Source organism: Numenius arquata, chromosome 17, assembly GCF_964106895.1.
Source record: "Numenius arquata chromosome 17, bNumArq3.hap1.1, whole genome shotgun sequence".
NCBI classification, from domain to species: Eukaryota; Metazoa; Chordata; class Aves; order Charadriiformes; family Scolopacidae; genus Numenius; species Numenius arquata.
The window spans coordinates 8,475,898-8,495,145 of record NC_133592.1 but is presented as its reverse complement, the minus strand read 5'-3'; the positions used below and the strand labels follow the sequence as shown (position 1 = coordinate 8,495,145).

Below are 19,248 nucleotides of genomic sequence, written 5' to 3'. Positions count from 1 at the left end.
CTTACACCGGACCTCATTAAGGAAAATGTAGGGAACTCCAATGTTTGCTGTAAAAGGTGTTTCTTTTCCAACTCTGTGTTGCAATAACCTTTGGGTGATAGATGGGAACAGTGCAAAGCTGCTGTCTTTTCTGAGAAATTGGGTCTGTGTGCGGAGTGTCTGAGAATGTTGTGAGAGAGGGTGTGCACATTCGTGTAGGGAAATCTGGAGAGGAGACCAGCCCACTCCTTCAACACACCTTTGGAAAGCACTGCTTGGCGAGCACCTCTGGGCAGCAGCAGCAGTGTCTCTGTTGCTCTCAGGCATCTCACCATGTGGTTTTTCAGGAGAAGGCTTCCTAAAGTTCCCAGAGCCCTCATTTGGCTCATTGTTTTAATAAACTTTTGCATTTTCATTGCTAATTTCAACTTCTTGTTTGGCTTGTCAAAGACAAGGATTTTAAGGTAAGAGACCTGCTGCTTCCTTGTGATACATGCTGTCAGGATAGAGGGTCTGTGCTCGCTTTCCTTCTCTCTCTGTGTCTTTTCAACCTGAACCTCGCAATTCTGCTCTGAGTCAGATGACCGCTTTGCTTTAGCAGACCATGTTGTGTACAATCAAAGCACGGTGTTGGAAGATCCACAGTCAAAACCTTGTTCCTGCTGGATCGCTAGTTTCTAGTGTTTCCTTGTGTAGCAGCTTAAGAAAGCAGCTTTTGCATTACTAATGCTACCTGTTTTCATACTTCGGCATTACATAGTATTTGTTTTTTCCTGGTGGCTCCCAGAGGGACGTTATTCAGCCCAGATTGCATTGCTGGACATTCAACTTGGTGGGATACCCTTGAATTTACAGTGAGTTTAGCATCTGAGTCCTAATACAGATATGCTGTGTACTGGGAGACCAATGTCATGCAGACAGGAACAAGATATATATTATTTTTTTATATAAATGGTCAAGTAAATCCTACAAGAAAGGTTGTAGAGGGACTTGCAGCGTAGACTGCAGCGAAGTGCCTCTAGCATCGTTGTCAGGAAGCAGTTCCTTGCATAAGCACAGCCGGTATCTGAGCCTTTCCTACTAAAAGCGTGGCTCGCTCAGATGTTGGTGGCCTGTGCTTTGCATAGGAAACATCGCTCTCCAGCCTCCCTACCACTCCTCTTGAGTTCCCAAATCTCCCAGTGAGCTCGTCTGCCTGGTCTTGGTGGGATTAATTTTCAGCTGGACCTCTCTGGGCTGATGCTGTGGGGGCAGGCAAGAGTGGTGAGGCTGGGAACATCTCTTCTGGAGGTAGCATCAGTTTAACTCGGCTTCAGCGACTTGAGACCACACCTTGAAGACAGCTCTCAATTTGGAGAGATTGGAGTCTGCACACGGGAGGTGAGGAGAAGGGAAAGGCGTAGAGAAGTGAAGTCAGTTGTCCTTGATTGCAGAGCTGGGGCAAGAACTAGCTTTCCATGCCCAGCTGCTTGAAGCCATTCCATTCTGTTGTAGCTTCACGTAATGGAAATGTCCATATTTTTGCAACTTAAGTAAAACACAACTAGGCATGAACTGTATGTGGTTATCTGTGTGTCAGTTCCATTTCCTTATCTTTTGTATGCAATGTAAAATACACAAAGCAGCATTTTCATGGCTTTATACTCTATTTGTTCTAGGGTGTTGTAAATGCAGAGGAAGATGAGACTAAATATCATTGAGCTTCTGCAGTTGTTTGGCAGCTGGACTCCAGAGCCTGAAATTTGATGAGCTGCTTTGACCAGTTGTTTGCATTTAAAATGCTGGTCAGGAGAGCAGGATCCTGTGTAGGCACAAGTGCCTGGCCATGTGGGTCTAACCGCAGGGAGCAAGGTTTTGGATGTGAAAGGACATTTTGGTCTCTGTATGTTTGGCACAGTATTTGAAATTAAAGTGTAATAGAGCTGGGATGGAATCTGTGCCCTGCGAGACAGCGAATGCGGAAGGTCTGGGGCGGGGAGGGCTTCTCATACTGTCCTGTTTCATTTGTTCTGTGCCCTTTAATTTCAAAATTTTAAACATCATCTTAAAAATACAACAGAAAATCCTCCAAGGATTTAAGATCTGCCTGAGTTATCTTACTAAATTTCTCCTTTCTTACAGTGTATATATAAAATCTTTCCTCTTACCAGACAGTAAACAGTAACACAAGTTTGTACATGAAGCAACCGCTGCATTCTTCATTGAATCTGGCTAATGATTATGAGGGAAGGTAGATTAAGAGCTGATAGGCCATTTACCACCATTTACCTTTTTTACTTAGAAACAGCGCTGGAAAGGTTCAAGTATTTACCCGATACAAAATGATTTTTAAAAGCTTCCTTAGTTGATAATTTCCTAGTCACTTTAATGAATGCCATACCACTCTGAAGCTTCAGCAGTGATCGAGCTGTTATCTACAGCCTGCTATCTGCAGAGGTGGTTTTTTCCCGTTTATCACCTCGGAAGCAATCCACAGCTCTCCGAAACAAAAGCATCATGCACAGGGTGAGTGTGAGTGTGAAATCAGGCTGCCTCAACTACGCTGGTTTATCCTGAAAAGCTTTGCTGTACATAAAAGCTCAGCTGCAGAAATTTTTCACTTTCCTTTTTCCTGTTCCACCCTCCAGCCGTGTGCCAATAAGAACGAATGTCTGGGACAAAACCCCACCACTTCTGCCTTGATTTTTTTTTTTTCTGGGTTTCAGCCCGGTCTCATTGCAGGTGGCTCTTCTGCTGTTGGCAGCTGTATCCTCCTGTGACATCCCTGTACCTGCCTGTCCTCTGAGTCAGGCAATGGGACAGCAGCAATGTTAGAGGCGATTGCTGAAAATGCAGAGATTTTACATTTTTAAGCTTCAGAGTGTATTTTAATAGCATCAAAGTGCCTGTCTTAAGACATGGGTACCTGCTGAGTGTATTAGTTGGCCAAGGGGGAGGAGGACAGGAGAAAGCGCCTTGTGGCCCCAAATGCTTGAGAAGTGATGTATGGTAAAGGGGTGAGTTTCGCTTCTTATTAGACTTCCCTGACTGAATTCTGGAAGATCTTCATGCTCTGTCACTGAAGCTCTTGGCTCCGCTGGCAAAGGAGAGAGCCAGATGGCTGCCTCCATGGTGCGTGCCATGTTCTCAACTCAGGATCTCCTGCAGTGAGTCTGGGGACATTGCCAGGGGTCCTGCCCCGGTGCAGGGCAAAGCTGTTCGTGCTGGTTTGCAGTTGCTGCCAGTGTGAATGTTCCATGAGCCAAGTGCTGAAGGGAACTGTGTAGCCTCTGGGATTTGCTTACTGGGGAGGTAAGCGGCATTTGGGCCAGAACGGTGTGGGAAGTTGAACAACACTTTGGTGGTGAAGTTGAAAATGGAATTGAATTCATACAGCATCCTGCAGAAACTCAGTGGCAGTTGCCAAGGCAAGTCCTCTGAGCGTGGTGGTCGTATGCAGCGGTTGCTCTGGAGCAGGGAGGGACTCAGAGTCTAGAGAAATGGGCTGGAGGGTGTTCAGTGTTAAATGGAAAGTGTGTGTGATGTGTCTGCTTTTCCTTTGGTTGCATTCAGGCAATTGAGCATTTTCCAACATGCCCCAGATGTGCTACAAATGGACACCCAAGAGCAACAGGGTCTAAACTATTCTGATAATGGGAACTCAAGGAACTTCTTAAAGGTGGCTTTGGGGAGGGACATCACAAAACTCAAACAAGATATGCTTGAGAGAACACCAAAATGGGAAGGAAAGGAGGAGCAGAAGAAAATGATGAAACCAGTTGCCAGAGTGGAGGAAGCCAAGGAGAACATGACTGTGAAACCAACCCCCAGGTTCGAGGGAGTCAAGAAGACAACAGCGAAAACAGTCCCTGGGGTGCAGGGAAACAAGGAGAAAACAACAGTGAGACCAGCCCCAGGGGTGGAAGAAGCCAAGGAAAAGACAATAGTGAAACCACTTCCCAGGGTGGAGGGAGCAAAGGAGAAGACAACAGTGAAACCATCCTCTGGGGTGAAGGGAGCTCATGAAAACAACGTGTCCAAAGAGCAAACAAAGCCAAAAGAGCCTCCTGCACCACTGAAAACTGTAACCTCTGTTCCGCGGGCTGCTTCAGTGACAGAAAAGAAGAAACTGAGGGCTGCTGACTTCAAGTCTGAGCCACGATGGGATTTTGAGGACAAGTACCTGCTGGACAACTCATCTCCACCATCGGTAGGTGTGATGACCATGTGTGTTCACCAAGAACGATGCCTCCCTGTTGACCTCCTTGTCTGCTGTCCCCTGGGCTTGTGTGCCCTTTGCAGTTGAGGATGATCTCCAAGGTGGTAGGTCTCAACTCACTGGTATATGCGGATGCTGCTGGGACCCAGAGAGGGAGACCAGAATGTACGACTCAGCCTGTCCAGTTGTTCACCATGCTCCAGCATGGGAACTTACTGTAGCTGTACGCATTTCCGTGGGTTCCTTTGAAAGTCAGCCTGAGCAGCCCTTTCTGGAGCTCAGGTGCATCAGAAGCTGGAGAAAATATCTCTCCTTCTAGGTGTGCTACGATGTGGTCCCACTCTTAGGTGCCTTGATATATTGCATAGGGGACTTAGGCACACAGTGCAGCATGTGTGTTCCCTGTGACATGGCACCATAAGGTAAGTTGAGTCACACCTGGTCTTGCGATGCCCATGGGCAGGCATTAGGGGTCTGGCACTAAATGGCAGTCTTCATACAGGTGTCCCATTTCTCACCCCATCTCTTGGGAAACCAAACATCTGCGTTCCTATGAAGACTTGGGTTTACAATCCCCAGATTTGCCTTGCTCTTTGTTTTATGCAGCCCAGCCAAAGAAAACAGGTGGGGTCATGGTGAGGGATCAGGAATAGGAATGTCTCCGTGTGCCTGTTCATGCAAGCACGTATGTACCAAAGGAAGTCAGAAGCTTTGGCAGCAGTGGGGCAGCAGTGATGCTTGTGCTGGGCTGGGCTGTGAAGAATGATGCTGGCAGTGATGGTGAGGAGGGTCTTAGTGCACAAGAATGGAGCCTTTGTTAGTTGCTGGTATTAAAGCTAAGGTCAAAGAAAAAGGGTTAGATGAGGCTTGATAAGCATGTACCTGCCTGCTTTGGAGACAGTAGGGTGGGGACCACTCCCATATTTAAGGTTTTCTGTCAATATTGGCGAAAATTCAACTATATGTATGTGTGCCCCATTGGAGAAATGATGGTTAAAAAGTAACATTTTTACTGTTCTCGTGGTTTATTATCAACGAGAGGAGAGTATATCCCAGGTGTTGTCAATTCACCTTTTCCACACTTTATGTACACACTTGTTAGTGAGCAGGCAGATTCTTTACCCGTTCAGAGCTCCATGCCTCAGATGGTCCCAGCATGCTGGCTTGCTGTCTAGGATTTTCTTGCTATGCATTGAACCATCATCACAGCAGAGCAAATAATTCGTAACAGAGCTGGCGTTCAACTAGTCTTGCTTTGGTCCTCTTTGTTAAAGAGGAACAACTGTATGCCTGGTCAGCACAGGTGAAGTATTTTGGTAGAGGTGAAGATGAGAATCTCAAATGATACAGTTGTGCCCTCAAGGCGGTAGCACTTGCACAGTTTCAACTTCAAACTTTTTCTTGTAGATCCTGTTTTTGGGCGCGTTGTTCTGAAGGTTAGTTCTCACAATCACCTCTGCTTGTGTACATCATATTACTGATGTGATCTTCTGAAACATTAAGTCTGGTGCCCACCATCAGATTGTCTTAACAGCTGTGGAATTGAAAACCTGTCTTTTTCTTTTCTGTTTTGCACTGAACTCTTGTTCTGACCATATTCTTGACCTTTCCTTTGTAGCTATGAGGATTTGGAAAGAATTTAAAATTAAATTTGAGCATCTCATAATTATTCAGGTCCAAGAACAGGGCCTTTTAGGAAAGTTGTAAGCCATAGCAAAGTTTTCAGCAAGCAGATGGGGCAGGTTGTGGTGCACAATACTGTCTCTGTCCCCCATCTTATGCTGGTAACTCTTTACAAAGCTTACCCAGAGCAGTTTTCCCTGACACCCCTGCTGCTGGAAGGCTTGGACAGGCAGGTAACCTCTCTAGAGTGGGAAAGGTCTTTATAATACATGGGTGTAAGTGGCCTTTATACACTGCTCTCATGCTCAGGGAGGAAGGAAGGTGTAGAACGGGAGTGCTTGTTCTAGTTCGGTGGTCTTAGATGAGCCATTTGCCTATTTAAAGTCTCGGTGCTGCAGTCTTCCACCATTGCCATGTGTCATTTTGGTGGTATTAGGGGGAATGTAGATGTTGCTCTGGGGGACTGTCAGGGCTTCAGGCACCCTGTTGTTCAGCTCAAACCTCACCCGGTGGAGCAGGGGCTGCTCTTGGAAAGAATTAATCCTATTCCCCAACCCTAACGTGCCCAGGATGTCCTGGGAGACATGCAGAGAGCAGAGGTAGAAGAACTGGGCTGATAAAAAACCCTAGGGTGACTTTTGTTATTTTTAATGTTTTATTTTTGAGGTCTCTCTCCCTTGTGGCATTTTGATGTTGTTCCCTGTTGCCCCTTCTGGCAGGGCGAGCCATTCCTTTGCTGATGGTATGTGCTCTTCAGTGTGGCATTGAGTCACTTGAGAGGAGCAGCTGGCCCCAAAGATACCTCTGTTATCCAAAGATCTGTGACTATTTGTTAAACGTGGAACTTGGCTGTTAAATGCTTGAGCTCACATGCTGGCCCAGCCGGACTGAGTCGCAGTGGAAGGGCCTGGCAGATGATCCAGTCTGTGGTGCAGGATGTGCATCCTTCTTGGGCTCCCTGTGGTCTCGAGGCACCCTGAATACAAATGAGAGCGGGCGAATTGCGTGGCTAAGAGTGCATATGCCATATGAGACAGTACCTCACCCTTCCTGCCCAGTGTTACCGCCTGTAGACACAGTGGGGTTTGGTTGCTGGGATCCTGCTCATCAACTACCAGATGCTCTTGTCTTCTCATCTGATGAGCTGCAGAGCACGTGCAGCCATCTCAGAAGAGCAGAGCAGGAGCTGGCAGAGAAATGGGAGACAACAGGTCACAGCAGGAAGCTGAAAACTTCTTCCCCTGTAACTGGGGCTGCAAAGCATCTGGATGTGCAGAACAGCTGAGACTGGAGAAAACCCTTCCTCAGTAGGGAAGAGAGGGGAAAATGCATGCAGAAGGGTCTTCAGTGAAAATGTGGATCCAGATGTCGCGTGCTGGGTCTCCCTCCCAAACCTGATCCCTAATTCTGCAGAGAGAGGGAGTGACTAGAAGCACTCCCAACTCCTTCATTTCCTACATGATCAGACTTTTCCCTATTTCCTCTGGTGTTGACCCACTCTAGCTGGGGAGGCACAAGAAGTCCTTGTGGACAAGAAGTCCACACCAAGCCTTGGACAGTACAAAGTACAGCTTGAGCAGGAAGGGAATGTCCCTGTCTCTGGACATGGAATGTGCTGCAAGAGAAATGATGCCAACATGAAACCTCCACAGTGTTATTCTGGTTGCACTCCTGTTGTGACAGGCAGAATGAGGGCTGTCTCCTCAGGCTGTGACTGGGTTGTCATCCTCATCCCTAGCAGAGCGCCCAGCTCAGCTGTGGAGCACACAACATGGCTTTGGCAGAGCAGTCTGGTCACTGCTGGGGATTTGAGCCGGGCATGTAGGTCTACTTGGTCTCCCGTTTTGTCTCTCAGTAGGTATTTGTGGAAGATGTCTAAGAAAGTAGACCCCAAATTGACTCAGTGGGAAATGCAGTGCAGTGGAGTTGTTTGCTCTCCATCTGCACACACAGCCTGACTCTTGCCAGCTGCAGCGTGACCCCTCTTGTTAGGATAAGCTGGATTCCCCTCTCAGCCGCACTCTTCTCTATGATTCAACATTTATGATGTTGAATGAGTTGTTCACATGCTTTCTCTTATCTTTAAAGGGAGTGATAATGGTGATCTGACATCACATGTTCCTTGGTGTGTTTGTTTATGTGCGGTCTGAGGTCAGGACCTTGTGAGATGCATTGCCAACCAGGACTCCTGGCCTTCTTGGGTGTGTTTAGGTTAGACCAATTACAGGTATTAATTTTCATCATTTAATGAGGCCTTAAACCAGTAAAACATTTGACCATTGTACGCCTGTTGTTCTGAAGAGGAAAGTCTCAGAGACCTGGAGTCACCCTGGCTTCCTTGTAGGTGACTTTCCACCAGCTACTATTGATGTAGCGTTGAAATTATGCCTCATGTACATGGTGATGGGGACACTGAAGGGGATAGATGATGTACCACTGGAGTTTCTGTGCTGCTTTCTGATACTCTCATACACAGGCACACAAGCACTGGCACTCAGTCAGGTTTATCAGCTCCCTGCTAATCAGCCCTTATTGTTTTCTTTTTGTTTTTCAAGACTTGCTCTGAATCAGTGAAGGCCAAAGCTGCCAAGTCTGACTGGCTGCGGGATCTTTTCCTGCCCAACATCATGCTCTTCACAGACAAGAGGTACTTCAATGACAGCGAGTGGAACCGCCTGGAGCATTTTGCACCTCCCTATGGCTTCATGGAGCTGAATTATTCACGTGAGTCCCTCAGGGCATGTCAGGATGGGACCATCAAACTCCCTTATGTCCAGTAGCTGGACGTTTGCAGCATCTCTATGTCAAAGGCATCAGGCTAGATGGATCTCGTGATGGAAACTGTGGTGGTTTCACTCTGTCCATCCCAAAGGCTTTTGATGCTAACTCTCTACTGTGTTTGCTTTACAGTAGTGAAGGAGGTCATGTCCCTGCTGCCCCCAAAACCCCACCAGCAGCTGCTCCTGGCCAACAGCAACCACAGCACACCAACATGCATCAGCTGTGCTGTTGTGGGGAATGGCGGAATACTGAATAACTCTGGCATGGGCCAGGAGATTGACTCCCATGACTACGTCTTCCGGTAAGGCAGGCTTCCTTCTTAGAAGATAAGTTAGCTTATTCTGGCTGGCAGATCATTACAGCTGGATAACTTCACATCTTCTAGTATTGCACGGACTCTGAAGTGCCAAAATAACTGATGCAGGAGGAGATGAAAAACCAAAAAGGAATCGGAAAGTTCCTAACACCTAGGAAGAGCCTGGGTTCAAAAAGGAGCCATAAAGAGCCATCTCCAAAGCAGGGGAAAGTGGCTCTCCAGCAGATCAAGAGATGTAGCTCAAATGGGCCTAATCTTCCATTCCACCAGACTAACACTGTCTTTTTCTGTTATAAATATGAACGCGAGGGTTTTCAATGGTCACCTGCTAAGTCTGCTCCTCTGTTTGATTTCCATGGCCAGGGTGAGCGGGGCTGTAATCAAAGGTTACGAAAAAGATGTGGGAACAAAAACCTCCTTTTATGGATTCACAGCCTTCTCCCTGGTGTCCTCTCTCCAGATCTTGGGACACAGAGGGTTCAGCAACATTCCACGGGGAAAAGTAAGTCCGGTCCACGCTGTATGCGTGCGTAGCTTTGATGGGATGCTCTTAGCCTGTGGCCTTCAGTTCTGATCTTGCCATGCATGAGGAGCAAAGGCGCTGAGGTGGTGCTTTATCATTAATTACCCTTAGTGAGGGAACTTGCGTTGGCTTGGCTCGCAGTGAGTATTTGCAGTAGCAACTGCGTCAGTCCTACCCCAGCTATTTGGGCCGTAGAAGTAGCTGCACGTTAGGTGTTACCTCCATGCTACTTCTGTGGGATAGTTAAAACTGCAGACTGAAGATGTGTGTCCAAGAAACTCAGTGAGCCCAGATGCCTGCTTGCTTTTTGTTTTTAAAGGAAGTGTCTCTCTTGTGCTGTTCTTTTAACACTCACTTTTTTTCTTAGCATGTCAGATACATTCACTTCCTGGAGGGAGCTAGAGACTACGAGTGGCTGAAGGCTCTTCTGCTGAACAAGAACATCAGGAAAGGATTCTTGAACGAGTACGTGTAAAACAAACTGGCCCCATCTGTACACCCTTCGGTTTGGGCATCTCTGCTGTGCTCTCTTTCCCTCCCCACTGCTCAGCCCTGCTGAATTGCAGGCCAGGGTAAAGCCAGGTTAAAGCCTCCCTCCCCTTGCAGATTTGTGTGGAAAATCGTCTTATTTCGTCCTCAGCTCTGAGCGTTGCTGTGACAAATACACCTCCTTCCCAGAAGTAGCTGATTTCAATGATGTGTGGCCAGAGCTTGGAGAAAGCTTTGTGGCCTTCTGGGATGACCACATGCTGCTGTCTGGTCTGTTTGTGGTGGCCTACTTATGGACGAAGGCCTGGGCTCACCAATTCTTGTCTATACACAAACATGCTTTTGCTATTTATGTTTCCTGTTGTTTCCTCTCCTCCCTGGTCTCTTCCTCTGCAACGTACACAGGTTATGGAGGCTTTGTCATAAGCTGGGAAGTGTTGCAGAATAACTTAACAGTGTTTGTGGTTCTTCTCTTGTCACCAAGTGCATCAGGGCTGTTGCTTTCCAGCTGTGATGAAATATAAGAGCTTGTCTTGAGTTTCCCATTCCTGTCCTTAGGCAGAAGCCTCGGGAGAGATTCGATGAAGATTTCACGATGGACAGATACCTGGTGGTTCACCCTGATTTCCTCAGATACATGAAAAACAGGTGAGCTGGGGGTTATGTGCTCTATCGGGCTTCTTTTTTCTGCACCACCAGCACCATCTCTGTCTCTGGGCTCTCTCCTCCCAGCTCACTCCCTTACAACCGCAGTTCAGCCGCCCCAGCAGACTGAGGGTAAGCTTCATCAGTGTGCAGTCAGTTCACATTCTCTGTGGTGCTGCAGTGGATGTTAGCGGTGGGTGGACATCCCGCATCTGTGACCTGGAGAAGCGACACCCGTTGGACAGTTTGGCTTTCTGCATCCAAAGGAGGTCTCCTGGGCAAATGACAACTATAGATATGGGAAGAATGTTGCCAAAGTGCCAGAATAGTTGATCTAGTTTGGGACCAACCTTTCACGTTCCCTGTTGCTTATCATCTTGGAGGAAGGCTCGGTAACAGCTCTTCTCTCTCAAGATCCCTTCTTGATTCGGGATGTTGGTTGTTTCCTTAAACACGATAATAGGCACTTCTTCAGTATCGCATTTGCCTGGCCTGGCTGCTCTTCTTTGCCTCTCTAATCCTTTCACAAGCCTGCTGGACACTGTCACTGTAAGATGTGCCAATCCTGGGCCACACATGACCAAGAGATGTAGGAAGAAGAGCTCTTGTTGTGCCCTGCTTCGGCTGTGTTTACATTTCGGTCTCCTTGAGAGCTGAGTTATTCCTTCTCTGAGAGAAGTCAAATGCAGTGCCAGATGGCTTGTACCTCCCTGCTTGTTCTGCCGTCTCCCCTCTGACTTGGGTCCTTTCCAAGGCCAAGAGGGCTCAAATGCTATTTTTTCCTGGTGTGGACTCCTACCTTCCGAACAACTGCTGGCATAAAACACTGCAGCACCCACCGAGTTTTGTGACCCTCCTCTGTACTTTTGCTATGTCTTGTTTCACTCCTAAATGTGGATGAGGAACAAAATATACCAGGGAGCTTCAAAGCCATTTCTGTGCTGTGAGGCAAAGGAGAGATTTAAGAGTGGGCTTTAATGTACTAGATCCTTTAATCCACCCCTTCTTTATCCCCACTGCCTCAAGAACTACCACTTCCATAAAGCTGGAGCAGAGCCGGGCTTAGGTTGTGGTGCAGGTGATGGAGAATTCTGGGCTGGCCTGGTGCTTTACTGAGCACGCGGCGGTACCCACACACGTGGACATACTCATGGCTTGTCTGAAATGCCTCCTGTGGCCACAAACTGCTGCAGGCAGGGAAGATGCCACACAGGCCACAGGGGGACAAGGTGTGCCCAGCTTGAACCACCGCACCCAGCAACTGCTCTGTGCTTTCTTCTCTCCTGCTGCAGGTTTTTAAAATCTAAAACTCTGGAAAAGCCCTACTGGCGGCTGTACAGGCCAACAACGGGGGCCTTCCTGCTGCTGACTGCCCTCCATCTCTGTGACCGGGTAAGGACACTTGTCTGGAAGGGATGTAGGATGACAGGAGGAGCAAGGGTGGCTCCGGCCCTGCCTGACATCTGCCTTGAGTGTGTGTGGGTTCTTTGTCAGCTGTGAGGGAGCAGACTGAAGACAAGAGAAACAGCCCCAAATAGTTCACATAGAGGTTGTGAAGCCTGCTGTGGCCTGAGAACCATCCTGTCTCCCAGGGAGGCAGCGAGAGGAGAGCAGGCTCTCTGGATCTGGCATCCACAGTCTGGTCCTTCTGGACACACATGCAGGGTCACTTGGAGGAGCCCTGACTGGCATCCCTGTCCTGTGCTCCCTCCTTGTTTGGGAACTGTGTCTTGTATTTCACTTTGCTCCCTCCGTCCTTGGTCCCTCTCCCCAGTGAGCCCTCCATCTTTCCCAGGTGAGTGCCTATGGCTACATCACGGAGGGTCATGAGAAGTACTCAGATCACTACTATGACAAGAACTGGAAACGTCTGATTTTCTACACTAACCACGATTTCAACCTGGAGAAGCAGGTGTGGAAAAAGCTTCACGACGAGAATATCATGAAGCTTTACCAGAGGTCGTGATTGTATGGCAAGGGCCATTGCCTGGGAAATCTCAACACCCTCACTGGGAACAGAAGAGGACCACCAGAGCCAAGGTTAGCTCTGGATTTCCAGGCACATTTCATCCCCACAAAGATACTTCCCTCTTTCAGCACCTTTATTCTCTCACAACGTTTCTACAAATGTGCAAATGCTACAGACCAGGAGAAGAACAGCAAGAAAATGCAGCACGGCAATGAGGTTGTCCCATCTGGCCATGCTGCAAGACTTGCTGATGGTTGTAGTGGGAGAGGAGAATCCAGGATGCATCTGGGTAGCATGTGGTCTGGTGTCCCACATCTTCATCCAGGTTTTTCCTTCTTTGCAAGGAGACGCTCCTCAGGCTGGGGTTACTTCTGTTCTGGGTGGATCCTCTCCATTAGTGGTGCCCATCTAGGAGCTGGGTGTATTGTCTAAGGGAAGTTCCCTCTGCAGTCAGTGGACAGAGGTGGACACAGATCCTGTCTCAGGTTGACTTAATTCCTGGAGGTGCTGCTCCAGTTTGTTCCCTGCAGATAAAATGGATGGACCGGACGTTTCCAGGTGACTAATTTGAGAGAGGGTGAGTCTCATTTCTGCTTCCCAGTGTGGCCTCATCATGACACCTCCGAAGGAGCACCACCCTTCAGCTCAAGGGCAAATAAATGCTCTTTGTGGTGCAGCAGGCATGCTGGGCTTGGTGCCTTTTGCTCTGGGGCTCCCCTGGCTGCAGGACGTGTGAATAAATAAATAAAATAAATGGCACTGCTTTGGCCAAGCTGAGTTTTCATTGCAACCCCATGGGATGTGGTTATTGAATGTGCATCCAGAGCAGTTGCTTAAAGGCTGAGATAGTGGATGATGAAGCCAGGAAAGGGCAGGAACTGAGTGTTAATGAGAATATCTCCATCTGCAGATGCTCTGCAGCTTGTGTGGACACCCCTGTGCATCCCCTACTTGTTCATCTTGCTGTCACAGGACGGGGATGATGATGGGGCCAGCCAGAGCTGGCCAAACACCTCCCTGAGGAGGTGGGTAAGCACCTGGAGAGTTTATCCTTGTCCCAGCAACTGCTCTCTGGGCATATCAAATGCTGGAGGGAAATGCGTGGAGGGTTGGATGTTTTCCTCGTGACACTACACAGGTGAAATGCCATTTTCAGGCAGGTCCAGCCCATCTACCCGGGCTCATCACGCTCTGAACTGGGGCCCAGCTGCATACTGACTGGTCCCAGTAGACCTGCGCTGGCTGCTAGTGGCTTTCCTTTTGTGCAGCATTTCTGTTGGGGGCAGCAGCGTCTCCAGGGACCCCCCGGGCTCCAAGGGAGGCATTTCAGCAGGGATTGTCAGCAGCGTTTGCCAGGCCCGATTTCCTTTGTCCCTTTTTTTCCATGTGCTGCAGAGAGGCCAAGCAGTTTCTCATGTTTCACTAAAATTGTTTGCAAGGAACAACGCCCCCCCCCCCCCCGCATTGATAATCTACACAAAGAATTTGGCTTATCTGGGAGAGGGGTATAGTTTGCCTTTGGCTGCTCTGCCCATGCACGCCCTGCAGTGTCCCTGGGAGCAGGGAGTCATCCAAAATGCTCTGTGCCTCTGTTGGGAATGATGTATGTGAACACCAGATCCATGGGGAGCCACAGGATTTGAAGCAGACCAGAAATCCTTCCTGAGCAGGAAATGGCCTCCCCGTGAAGGGAAAGCCCGATGGAGCTGACCGAGGACAAACTCCTGCACCCAGGAGCTTTGGACTCCACTGGGTGTCTCAGCCCCTCATGGTGGCTGTGTACAGCTGGTGTCCCCTGTCCCCAGGCTCTCGGTGGGCAGTGAGGCAGCTTTGTTCCTTGCCCATGTGTTGGGCCGTACCAAATTGCTGTGGGTTGCTTAGTGACCGGGTATTCTTCCTGCCTGAATAGGGCTTTTCTCTTTCCCAGAAGTTGGAAGAAGTTTCTCTTAGACCCTTTCCTTCCCCCTCCTCCTCTTTTGTTTTCCTCTCCTCTGGGAAGCGGGATGGGTCTGTGTCCCGCTGAGGGAAAGGAACGGGGTGGGTGAGGAAGAAGCTTTGGAGATGGGCTGGCAGCCCCCAGCCCATGCTTTCCCCTGGCGCCCAGCTCCTCTTTGTGGCTGAGGCTTCCCAGAGTCAAGGGAAGGAAACTTCCCAGGAGGCTTTCTCCACCAGCAGAGCCTGTTCCCTCCAGGCTGTCCCCTCAGCACAACTGACAGTTTGGTGTTACCCGGGATAATCTTGGCTGGAGAAGGCCCTTTGCTGTGGTCTGGAGTTCCCCAGCAAGCTCTAAACCATGTCCTCTCTGGCCCCAGAAAAGCAGCTCTGACCTGACAGTCCCTTTTGCCTCCTCCCTTTGCTCCTGTCCCCCCTGCACCGAGGCATCCCATCCACCATGGGCTGGCCGAGGTGTGACACACACGGGGACACGTCCCCTGGAGCACAAGTCCAGCTGTGTCCCACCAGAGCCACCTAACCTTGCGGCATCGGGTCCGGAGCGGCTGCAGAAAGTTGAGGACATCTGGAGGTGGCATTTCCCAGCCAGGATCAAGGGCTTGGGTGAGTCCCCCACTGGGTGAGTGTCCCAGGGCAAAAGTGGCAAGGCCGGGCTGTGCCGGAGTAGCCCCAGCCTCCCTAGCATGGCTCAACAGTCCATGCCACCCCAAATGTCCCCATCCAGCTCCTCGTAGCTGGCGGGCCAGCAGCATTGTCCCAGTGCCACCAGGTGGCAGCTCTTGTTCAGGGACCTGTCAGCATCCTGTGATGTCTGGCACATCCAGGTTTGGCACAGGCCGCGTCCGAGTGCCATGTCCTGGAGCTGCCCATGTTGCACCAGACCGTTGTCCCCCAGCGTCCCTCACTTTGTAGCACCCATCTGCCCATAGGGTTGATGGCCCAGAAGCTCCTTGGGGAGATGCGTGGAAGAGGTGCAGCCTTGGCTTGTGCGACGTGGCACAGTGCTGGAGGGACCAACGGCGAGACCGGATCTGGCATCCTGAGAGATGCCTCAGGCACAGCGACTCCTCCTCCTACGTGGGCACGACACCCAGTGCCAGCGACCAGCAGTGTCTGTCCCCACTGCCAGCCAGGATCTCCGGGTCTGATGGATTTGAGCAGAGATCCCTGATTTGATGAAGAAACACATGACTCTGCTTCAGGGTGCCTGGAAGCTGCGGTAGAATCCACCCTGCTTTTTTGCGAAGCTGTCGGTGAGTACCACAAGCCGTTGGTACAGCCGTGCCCGACTCCTCCTTGGATTCCCCAGAAGTTAACAACCTCTAAATATTTCCTGCCAGGTTGTGGGAAACAAATCCCTTCATCACCCAGCAGCTCTCGCGGCGTCACCTGCCTGGCAGGACTTTGAATCTTTTGTTTGGTTTCCACCTCTTCCCCTTTTGTGGTGTGGCTGCAGGTCTAGCAGAGGGAAGCGGGGCCCGTGTCCCACTGCACGTTCACAGGCATGTAGTTCCATGGCTGGGGCTGGGGCTGAAGCAGGAGAAAGAAGATGGGTGGGACTTGCTGGGCTTGGGGATGGGAATGCACCTTGGGGACAAGTGGGCAGTGCAGAGCCCATCTGGTCCCTGCTCCTGATCAGCCCAACCCTGCCCTCCAGAGCCTGAAAGGTTGGGCTGACCAAGAGTGGGGATGAGATGGGCTCTGCGCCGTCTCCTGGGGGCTTGGGGTGTCAAGACCAAACCCAACCAGGTGCCAAAGGGAGCCACTGTGTGTACCACAGGTGGCTCCAAGGCAGCCTTGTGCCATGGTGGCACATCCAGATTGTCACTTCTGTCTCTCTTGTTCCTAGGCAAGAAACTGAGGCGCGGAGCAGGCAGAGCTGGACACCAGCGCCCAGCTTCCCAGCACGGAGCACGTGCTTCCTCCAGGTGCATCGCTCTCAAGCAGCCATGGTTGACCGGGTGCCCTGGGTGTGTAGCAGAGGCTTGTGCTGGCTCCGGGTCAGCACAAAAGCCTTTCTGCTGGTGACCAACCAGATGCTATTTACGTTCCCCAAGTGGAGAGAGGTTTGGGGCAGGCACACCCTCCTCATCTGTGCTGTGGGGACCTTCGCTCTTGTTGGGGATGTGGCAGCAGGGAAATCCAGTTGGACCAGAAAAACTATTGATCATAGGGGAGGGAGAACGAGATAAAAGAGCAGCCCATGGCTTTATTGTGCAAAACCCACCAGATGACCTCCGAGGGCCTCCCCTGCAGCAAGCCCTGATCTCTGGGTGTGGGGCCCCTGGTTGCCAGCCAAGGGACTGTGTCTGGGCTTCTCTGCCAAGCTGAGCAGCAGGACCCTGGGTGCTGCAGGGCTTTCTGGGCTTGGCTTGACCCAGCCTTTGGGGTGGTAAATCCTGGAAAGACACTTGCTGAGTCCTGGGAACATCCCAAGGTTCCCTCCATCCCTCCCACGGCAGTCATGGCATACCAGGTGGGGACTGTGCAGGCGGGCAAGGGGCTGGAACCAACCCATGGTGTCCGCTCTCCCCAGCTTTGTGCTCTGGGGATAGAACCCGGCCCTGTGGCTGTGAGGCTCCCCTTTTTCAGCAGATCTCAGGGATGTCTGCTCTGCTGAGAACAGGGCAGGATCGGTCCTCGTCTGCCCTGCCGGGTCCAGAGCAGCCAAGAGAGAGGCAGGCAGTTGTTTGTGTTGTGTCACCCTAATTTCTCAAGGATTTGTACCAGCTCTCCACCCCTCCAGGGCATAACCCAGAGCCTCAGAGGTTGCCTCATGCCTGGCAGAGAGGGGATGGCCTTCGGACTGTGTGTTCAGCTTATCTTGGCCGCGGTCAATGGTGTCTGGGGCTGACGAACGGCTCCGCAGTGCGCAGACGTCTCTGCGCTAAGAGCCGGGCTGAGCCCCAGCAGCGCCCAGCCAACATAAGCCACATGGCATGTGAGGTCCTGACCTGCCACCACAGCCCATGGCTCGTCCCCACAACCTTCCTGCTTTTGCAATGAGGGGACTAAAAGGCTGTGTTTCCCCGGCGGGCCACATCCTGCTAGATTGGCACAAAGATGGGGCACATCAGCTCAGTTTGACGGCACAGCTGCACCCCCTGATCCCCTTTCCCTACCCCAAGGCAGAAAGGCAGAGCCCAGTGCTCCGAGCTGCCATGGGGAGGTGCTGAGCACGGCCCTGAGCATCTCTGGACCTGCAGCAGATGCTGCCACCGCACTACCGTTACATGGGCACGGAGGTCCCCATGTCTAAGCATCCTCTGTGCGGTCACTTCCCCTCTCGCCTCCTGACTTCGGCTGCAGTGACACCTAAAAATCTGAGCAAAGATGATGAGGGAGCATCCACAGCACCGCCCGGGCAGCATTAGCGCAGGCAGGAGCTTTGCCTGACCCCGATTCTGCAGGGGACCTGGCAAGAGGAGGTTTGGCCGAGGCTCTCGCTGCTCTCCCCGCTCTGTCGGGAAGGGGCCATGCGTCAGCCTCCTGAGACATCTGCTGACAAGTTTTTCATTATGAGTTTTTCATTATGCGATAGCCTTGCCTCCGCAGGCAGCCATATGGCCTCGTGTTCTCCAGCGGGGCCGACAAAGCAGCACATTCCTGGGTCCAGACTTCGCATTTCAGGGAAATTTCCTATTAGCAGATTTTTGGCATTTTCTTAAATGCATCTCTGACCTGTGCTGAGCAAATTGGGATGTATAAATCCTCCAGGAGGTTTTTGGAGATCTCTTTCTCCCAGCTGGACAGTTCATCGTGGCAAGGACCACAAGACTTTTCCTCCACCAACCGGTGGCCAAGAGCCAGCTGGTGCAAAATGCGCTTATTTTCCCCTCGCTCTCTCTAGCCGTGTGGATGGCTTGGGTTTTGTTTCCAAGAAGTAATCAATCACTGGAATGAAAAGCCCAGGCTAAAAATGATACTGCTGGTTTTCATTGTAATTTCTTTTGTGTTCTTTTCCTAATCTTTATTTGGCAACTCTCATCCTAAAAGGTTTTCACACTTATTTAACTTCTAAATTAAGCACCACTTAATTTTGGGGCTTGGGCCAAAATGCGTTGTAGCACAAAACAAGTAGAGCAGATGAAGAACCGTGCATCTCATTTTCACCCCTTTGATAAAAAAAAAAAAAAAAAAAAGCAGCAGCAAAAAACCAGATATCATGGAAACAGAGAGATGAGAGCCATGTGGAGAAACCAGATCCTCCATCCCTCTGGGCAAATGCTCCAAAGCTGCCACCCCACCAGCATTTGTATAATTGGGCTATAAATGTCTCCAAATGGCAAATTCCTTACTTTCTCCAGGCCACTCGCTCCAGACCATCAGTTGTCCACCCCCGGGGTCAAGCCTTGGTATGTCCCTTGTGACTTGCTAGAACAGTTGGTAATAATTAGCCATGATTAACGAAGGGCCATAGTCAAGAGCACGTGAGCTGGGTCGCAGGGAGCGAATCCATCGGGTCAGAGCGGACAAGACGGATCACTGAGGCCCGCTGGGTGGAGACAGGCTCCAGGCTGGGGGACCTTTGAGCAGGACCCCAGACTCTTGTACCCCCTCCACTGGCCCTGAGTCTCCCCCAGCCTGTGCCAGTACCCCCAGGGGCTGGGAACAGGCTTTGCTGGTGGATGCAGAGGCAAAAAGCATCAAACTCTTCCATCACTGCACCCTCGTTTTCTCTGAGCTGCCTTTTGCTACTGGGGTACGTGTTATCTCCTTCTTTCTGCCCTTCTTTTGTACTTTTAGCTCCAGCTGGGCTTTAGACACGATTT

General features: G+C 50.5%; 1 protein-coding gene across 1 annotated transcript; it reads left to right on the top strand.

Moving 5' to 3' along the window:
- The first annotated feature begins 312 nt into the window (after positions 1-312).
- Positions 313-13,285, top strand: ST6GALNAC1 (ST6 N-acetylgalactosaminide alpha-2,6-sialyltransferase 1). The gene is made up of 9 exons (XM_074160271.1): positions 313-443; positions 3,532-4,168; positions 8,356-8,524; positions 8,711-8,882; positions 9,261-9,399; positions 9,788-9,891; positions 10,468-10,557; positions 11,847-11,946; positions 12,350-13,285. Exons 1-9 carry the CDS (start codon positions 313-315, stop codon positions 12,518-12,520), a joined length of 1,713 nt encoding a protein of 570 aa, XP_074016372.1. The 3' UTR covers positions 12,521-13,285.
- Positions 13,286-19,248: the final 5,963 nt, after the last annotated feature.

What these genes read in the sequence shown, in the direction of transcription:
- ST6GALNAC1 (XM_074160271.1), top strand. Translation starts at nt 313, where the DNA reads ATGTGGTTTTTCAGGAGAAGGCTTCCTAAAGTTCCCAGAGCCCTCATT. An exon ending in TCAAAGACAAGGATTTTAAG is followed by an intron (nt 444 to 3,531) that starts GTAAGAGACCTG and finishes GGTTGCATTCAG; the next exon opens with GCAATTGAGCATTTTCCAAC. An exon ending in ACAACTCATCTCCACCATCG is followed by an intron (nt 4,169 to 8,355) that starts GTAGGTGTGATG and finishes TTGTTTTTCAAG; the next exon opens with ACTTGCTCTGAATCAGTGAA.